The sequence below is a fragment of the Limulus polyphemus genome, unplaced genomic scaffold (genome assembly GCF_000517525.1).
Source record: "Limulus polyphemus unplaced genomic scaffold, Limulus_polyphemus-2.1.2 Scaffold2748, whole genome shotgun sequence".
Lineage (NCBI taxonomy): Eukaryota > Metazoa > Arthropoda > Merostomata > Xiphosura > Limulidae > Limulus > Limulus polyphemus.
This window is the reverse complement of record NW_013668358.1, coordinates 79,546-87,470: the sequence shown is the minus strand read 5'-3', so window position 1 is coordinate 87,470 and position 7,925 is coordinate 79,546. Positions and strand designations below refer to the sequence as shown.

Sequence of the window (7,925 nt, the reverse complement as noted above, 5' to 3'; positions counted from 1 at the left end):
ACAAGCATCATTACATTGTTCTCTAAATATCGGGGTCCCTAATTCATAATTTAACATTTGTGGATTTTTTTTATATATACCTTTCCAATGAAGTTTCCTTGGCAGTAACTGGTTAAAATCATATATATAAAAACTTCTTAATGATAATTCTTTAACTTCAAACTATCTCAAAAATAAATAACTATTTAAGTTGAAAGTACTTTAAAGGAAATAGCATCCTTCAATTTTGGATATGTTAATTATTAAATCACAATTCTGCACAAATCTGTCAATTCCATATAGTATTGATTACTGGAAGCAAAACTGAAAAATTTGCATAGCTATATAAAAATTAAATACAAGTTTCTTAACACTCAGATCAATCTTTTGTGGGTTTTGGGATTTTTTGGTAAAATGGTTTTCTTTTCCAGTTCTTGCAACATAAATTCCCATTAACTGAAGTGTTAGTAGCTAAATATACCAGTATTGAATCCCATGTTTCTACAAACTATACCTTCAAAGTGTATAGTTTAACATCTCTGAATGTTGTAAAATCAAGCAAAAAATAAATAAATTGTTAACTCGTTTCTGTGTGGTCATCTATACATGTGTATACATCAGATGTTAAGAATTTAGATAATGTATTTAAAGCCTACACTGACCAAAATACAACTTTCCATGATAGTAGACTATTATTACACCAATAAAACCAACACTTACTATCTGGGGGAAATATTTTTTATAAGTTCACAATAATCATTGTTTTGACTTACCATATAAGCCTGCGGTACCATCATAGGTTGAACTGGAGTCTGTTGGGAATATGGTCCTGCCATAAACCCTGGTGTTCCCCAATGACCTCCAGGTGTTGTCTACAATGAAAACCCAACAGTAAAAATACATATTTTATTAATACAGGTATGAAATTAGAGCTTCAGTAACAATGTTAACCCTATTTACACAGGTAGATGTCAGAGAGCATGCCATCACGTTTGTAGACTTATATTCAAAATTTTATTTAACTATTATTTTATACATCCATGTCAATAAGTTTGGCACACATATGTAATGTATAGTAACCAAAATGTTACTGTATTTTACAAAATACTGGTACACTGGTGCTAAGAGTAAGAAATTAGTACTTTGTCATAGACGAGTATTATTGTTTATTGAACTTTTGTTATTTTTCTGCCAATTTACATTGAGGTAGAAAAAAAAACAAAGTATGTACAACTAAAGACTTGGAAATTCTGGAAAAGTTTATTTATATAATTTGAGAAAGATGGAATGTCTTATAAAAGTCAATGAAAAATATTTATCATTGATAAACTGATCTTAACACTTGGAAAGGAACATCTTTACATACAAGTGTATAGATCAAGGAAACTCTGTATAAAAATATTTCAGTAAGAAACCAATATTAAAAATAAGAATAAATGGAGAAGTTTTAGAACATATTATTGTACATTCAAACCAAAAGTAATCACTCAATAATTTGTTTCTAAACTAATAAGCAAGAAGGCTAAGCCAGAAATTCTAGCTCAACCAAAATGGGCCGTATTTATATTACTAGAAACTATGCATTTATTGGTTACTGTGTAAGCATGGCAATATAGGAAACAGGATGTTCATAAGCACTTACACACGTTTACACCTATACTAACACTAAATCCCGACCACCCAGGAGGTTAACTAACACCCCAAGTACTTAAGTTTATTGGATTGCATACAAATTTGTATAGAGCCATATCATATATTCTCTCACTTTTATAAAGTACTTTAGACAATTGTTGTTACAACCACCGTACTGCAAAGAAGCCGTTAAATTCTACCCCACTGTGTTCTTGGAAACGTTCTGTTATCCTCTTATTGGATCGGCCTGGACTTTCTACAAAGTCATAATATAGACATTTTATAATACTTTACGCAATTGTCATTGAAACCATTATACTGTCAAAAAGTTAATAAATCCTACCCCCACTGTGTTTTCAAAGTAAGGAAAGTTCTGGGAATTGTACAACATGAGCTTATTTGATATTGATAGTGTCAAACTAAGTAAGGTGTGGCAATTCACTGATTTATATTTGGCAGGTTACTACTTCAGCCACTAACAGCAGAATAAACATAGGAAATAGGTGTGAAAATATTACAAGAAACTCTCAGGAATTTTATTTTTGAAACTTAATGATTCATATTGAAAAAGACAAACGGTACAACTCATTTTGTTTTGTCAAGTTTCTAAATCAGCTCTGACAATAAAATTACTACAGAAAATAAGTAGGAAATGGTGAGAAGTATAAACTCTGCCCATAAGTTCATTGAAACTTATGACGTTAAAATATTACATTTCTGGTTCCTAATAGCAAATGAGTACCAAACTGCTAATGAAAATAAAACATCTGGAATACACTTAAATTTTAAAGTTCTTACAACTTACCATTGTCTGTTGGTAAGTATGCTGAGGTGACGTCCAACCCATAGCAACACCAGCCGTCGGCATAGGTTGAGTCCAGTTAACTCCTCCCCCTGCTTTGCTCTCACTCTTTGAAGAACTCCACTGATGTCCTCCTTGTCTAAAGAACATAAAGTGAATGATATAAAATGGTTGGTACCAAGTTTCCGACTTAATCAATAGGTAATGACAGTGTCTTTTATATGTGATTTTGCATAATCTTTGTTTACATATGTATATAAAATATTTTGAGAAATACAAGCTGAAATTTCATTTCTCCAAATTCTTTAGTGATTTTTCTGAAAAAAACAACAACAAACAAACAACAACCATGCCATACATATGTACTGTACGTTATACTAGCTATTACTTTACTGTTCACTTTAGCAGTATTAATAAATCTACAAGCTTGTTCTATCTGTGGGTTCATCATTATAAACGAAGTTTTTGGCTAAATTCTTTACACATCAAAGCAAAGTTTTCTAAACTTTGTATCTTTAACTGTGGAAACAAATACTGAACATACACACACACGTTTTGGACCAGACTGGCTGTAAATTTAACTCTGAGGTGATTTAGCATACATAAATCCATGCAGTACCCACTTTTTATTCTGTGAACACATCCCAGATATATCCAAGTTCTGAGCCAGACTGGCTATACTTGAATCTAGATCACCTTTCATTATGCTACTCTGGTTGATTTTAGTATCCATCGTTCCTCCTGTTGTTCTGGCACCAGAAGACTGCTGAGGCTGAAGCACATCACCAAAGGCATCAAGACCTGTAGGTTACAATGGTATATCAAAATTCTCATACAGAGTGAAGGGGTTTTTATGTTCCTTTGGAATTTCAAGAACATTTTAAGAGGAAGTGACTGAGCTGTTACAAACAAATGAAAAAATAATTCAACCTTTTTGAAGTAAGAAATAATGAAATTTTCACTTATCCACATCGTATTGCATAACAAATGAGCAAAATTTATATGTGCATAAAATATGTTTGTATGCATGGTTAACTTTTATAAATCCTTTCCAGACTGGGTGGAATGGGGTAGGGTGGTATCACTAATATCCCTTGATTTTCCTTCTCCTTACAACTGAAAATCCAACCAAATACAATGAATCTTGATATCCCAAATAGTATATAGTTGTGATTTAAAAAACTTGCATAATATTATTTACTTTTTACCATCACTTTGTTGTTGTTAATATTTGAAAACTCTGTTGAAAGACACTGTTAAAAATATTAAAAATCTTTATATATATACTATCAGTTTCACTTCTGACTATAAACTACAAAATACACAGTGATTAATACAATGCATATTGACGACCTATGACATGACCCGTCATAATGGCATCGGGTCATGCAAGATAATAATACTCTTGGTTGAAATCAATTGATATATAATACACGTAGTTTATTTTCAATAAATAAGTTCTTTTACTTATCTACATTGTCTGAATATGATAAACTTAACCATAAACTTTCAATGAAGGATTTGAGTCATCAAAATATTTTGCTGTCATCTACTGTACTCTCTAAACATAACTAAGATACGAGTCATCTACTGTACTCTCTAAACATAACTAAGATACGAGTCATCTACTGTACTCTCTAAACATAACTAAGATACGAGTCATCTACTGTACTCTCTAAACATAACTAAGATACGAGTCATCTACTGTACTCTCTAAACATAACTAAGATACGAGGTCTTGTCACAGAAAATAAATTCAAAAAATACAAGTTAACACAAAAACATTTTTTATGAACAAAAAGAAACCCTAGAAAAACTAAAACACATTTTCAGATCTGTGGTTTGTTCTCAAGTCTTCTAAGTAGATTCAAGTGTTATTTTCTGTAGGAGCTACTTCTAACATTACTTCTCACATCACTTTCTTCATTCTACATTTGTGTATACAATTTATAATCAGTTCTCTGCCCTATCCAATGATATATAATTTTGCCTGTAGTTATTTTATAACTTATTCACATCAAGTGATTATCATTTCTTAGCAAATAAAAGAACCTATGCCATACGAAGAATACAATTGTTTTTAGATCAATAAGAATGTTGTTTACAGACAAGGCTCCTTGTAGAAGTGTAAGTTTGAACTAAATAAATGTTACAAAATATCGATTCTAAAAGACTGTTATATAAAAATGGTTGAAATAGAACTAAAATTGATTTTACTTGAATTTTGTAATATGATATGCAGATGTGCATTCAACACCCGAGAGGTGCTACCCGGTCAGGAGAAGAGTTAATAAATGGTCAATCTCAGGAATTCTGTATACAGAACTTGTGGGTATCACTTTAATGGACTGCACAGATACAGAAGCTAATCACTAGTCAAATGTGGTGAAGTCAAGATAAAAAAAATATTTTCATGAAGAGGGTAGGTTTTCAATATCAATTTTTTTTTTTATAGATTACCATGAAAAAAACAAAAAACTGAGAAAACAAGAATCACCAAATCATCTTTCAAGACACCTGCTTTATGGGCTGTCACTGTTGAACTAGTGATGTCTGACTGAAGAACGATTCAAAATATTCATAATCAAAAAACCTTCATTTGCATTAGATCGTTATGGTGAACTTTGATAATACAAAAAATACACAAATCAACACGTTACACTGGTCTGGAGCAAAATTTACTCAGTGTATCAAGTCTAAACAAAAGAACCTGATGACAAATAATTCCTACTATATCAATTCATAATTTTCTTGTTAATAGAAAGTACAGCTTCAACAAATGATGAATTATTCAAAGGAAGTGTCCAAACACAGATTATAAAACATGTTTTTACATATCACTAATACTTAAATACCCTTAATATATGTTTTAATTGTGTCATGCAGTTTCATTTAAAAAAGAAATGCACATATACTAGATGCTCACGAAAAACAAACATAAAATAACACACACAAGCAAAGATAACAAAAAACAGCTAATTTATAGTACCAGCAATCTAGTTTACTTCACTTTTAGTGGTGTGTGTGTGTGTGTGTGTGTTGTGTGTAGTTTAAAACATGCAATTATCCCTTCAGGATCATAAAGTTAACAGCAATAAACAAAGAAACTTTGACTCAACTAATATAAAAAACTAACAAAAGGCCCACAGTGTACAAGATAGGGTGCCCTGAAAAAAGACTAACTAAACTCAGTATAAGTATTACCATATGCTTTTAACAAAATACACTGATAGTGCTCACTATGCTTGCAATCTAATAGCAATGCAACATCAACAGTGCTAATCCACTATCTTAAAATGTTCAATAGCAATGCTGCGGCTAAGGAGGAACAGTCCTCTAAGCTTGGCCATGCTTACGATTTCATCTACAAGAGCGATTTTACCATTCTTTCAGTGTGCAAAGTGTCTTATGATGGTAATTAAAAGTTTGAAGACAAATGTTCCTCAGGTAGGCTTTCCCACCTCACCTACCAAAGGAATCAAGACGACTTAAAGACGAGGAAGGTTGAGATCTGCCTCCTTCGTTTACTTGGAATGATGAAATGGGTATACCCACTGGAGTTCCACCCACAACTGGTTCTCCGTACACAAGTGTAGGGGTTGAAGAGGCTGGGCCAAGTGGACCGTGTAAAGGCCTTAGCAGCAGTCTATTCTGAAGGGCAACACTAAGGTCATCGACAGCTGAAAACTGAACTGTCTGTTGATGCAGAGGGTAGCAGTATGTTTGGAAAGTGTACAGAGGAGGCTGTGAACGCAAGTCCGGGGTCGAGCCTCCAACACTTACGCCATCTGATAGATCCTGACCACCAAAACAAGTTGATGAAGGAACTACAGGAAAAGAAACTTAGCCCTGTCATGTGATTTTTGTGGTGATTCCTTTGAAAAAATACTGTATCTCTGTTAATCAAAACTTGGAGCAGTTCTTTCATAAATACTTGTACAGGTAAGAAGTAACTCAAAATTATTAAACGTGTTACCTTTTAATATCACATTTTGATATACAGCATATAACAAAACAAAAAGAAATACATAAAAATCACCTTAACTTACATGTATGCACGTGAATGTGTGTATGTGTATGTATATATATATATATATATATATGTGTTTTTTTTTTTGGCGATACACAATTTAAGTATCACACTACTATTATACTACCACTATTTGTACAAAACCAAATAATAATGTGTTTCTTTGAAGTGGTTTTCAAAAAAACAATTATTACCCAAAAATGGAAGAATTAATCAAATATATTATTAAGTCAATAAAACTATGTTCTTTACTTCTATACCTTTTTTTTACTCACAAGCATTTCTATTTAAGTGTTATTCAAAATTTAAAAAATACATAAACACTACAAAATTAAAAGGGAGGAAAATACTGGGAAAGATAATACAATATATGTACAAAAGAAGAAAAAACTAGGCCAAACATGTGAGGGAAGTTTCCATATCTTTATAGGAAACTTAACAGAATACAGACCTGCTAGCAGGCTAAAGAAAGAAGCAGCTGTTAATCCTGAAGCAGCTTGGAGAAACAGTGAAAATGATTAAATTATCGAATCACACTCATAAAAAAAGGTTAAAACTCCAATAATTATAACTGTGAAAAATAAAAGCATTGAACATTTAATCAACATACCTTTACCTGATGCCCCTGACAAAGTTACCTTCCAAACTCAATATTATACCAGTAAAAAATACATATCTTTCAACATACAGTGAAGTATGTGGGATCCAATTAAAACTGAAAATATATAGTTCCAACTTTTTAAACAAATTTAAAGCTGAGATGTATAAAACTTTAGAAAAATAAAATGTAGCTATAATTCTTTGAAAACAGGTAGTAACCACTATATAAAGGTTTTTTTTGAAATGGACAGTCTGCTAGTGAACTAGTAAAGTAAATTTTCTGATTCATTAATATGAAACATTGTCGAAACGTGTAGAGTCGTCAACATTTTGAAGGCCATAGATAGGCCTAAATAAAATGTTTTAATTGTGTACTAGTTTTAACTTTGAATATTATTTATGATTTTAACTTTATACACAAGTGTCACAATACAGTAAAGTAAATTTTCTGATTCATTAATATGAATCTTGTTCATATCAAAGAAGTGTGTTAATTAATTGTTGATAACAGATCAACATTCTACCTCTTTACCAGTTCACCAGCACTATCAATGAAAAACGTACACCAGTACAACTACAATACACTCACACAAACAAACAAAAATGAAAAAAAAAAGAAAGAAAAAGTTAGTGTTTCATCCCAATGGTTTTATAGGTACGAGTTAAGTTCATCAAGAAATGTTAATATCAAATCACTTTTATTGACCGAAATAGAATCTGCATAAACAGTACTGAAAAAAGTAATGTAGTAATGCATGTATTTCCACACATTAATTAATTTAGGCCAAATATCTGAATATGGTTCTTAATTTTAAATTCTGTTTTGTTTGTTTGTTTTGAATTTCGCGCAAAGCTACACTAGGACTATCTGCGCTAGCCGTC

General features: G+C 31.6%; 1 protein-coding gene across 2 annotated transcripts in view; it reads right to left on the bottom strand.

Moving 5' to 3' along the window:
* LOC106467807 (phosphatidylinositol-binding clathrin assembly protein LAP-like) overlaps positions 1 to 7,925 on the bottom strand; it is an 83,311-nt gene that overhangs the window by 3,884 nt on the left and 71,502 nt on the right. For both annotated transcript variants that reach the window (XM_013928185.2, XM_013928186.2), the window contains 3 exons: positions 3,037 to 3,214; positions 2,417 to 2,552; positions 753 to 851 (listed from right to left, as the gene is read on the bottom strand). In XM_013928185.2, coding sequence (XP_013783639.1) covers positions 753 to 851; positions 2,417 to 2,552; positions 3,037 to 3,214 — 413 coding nt within the window. The remainder of the gene's footprint in view (positions 1 to 752; positions 852 to 2,416; positions 2,553 to 3,036; positions 3,215 to 7,925) is intronic.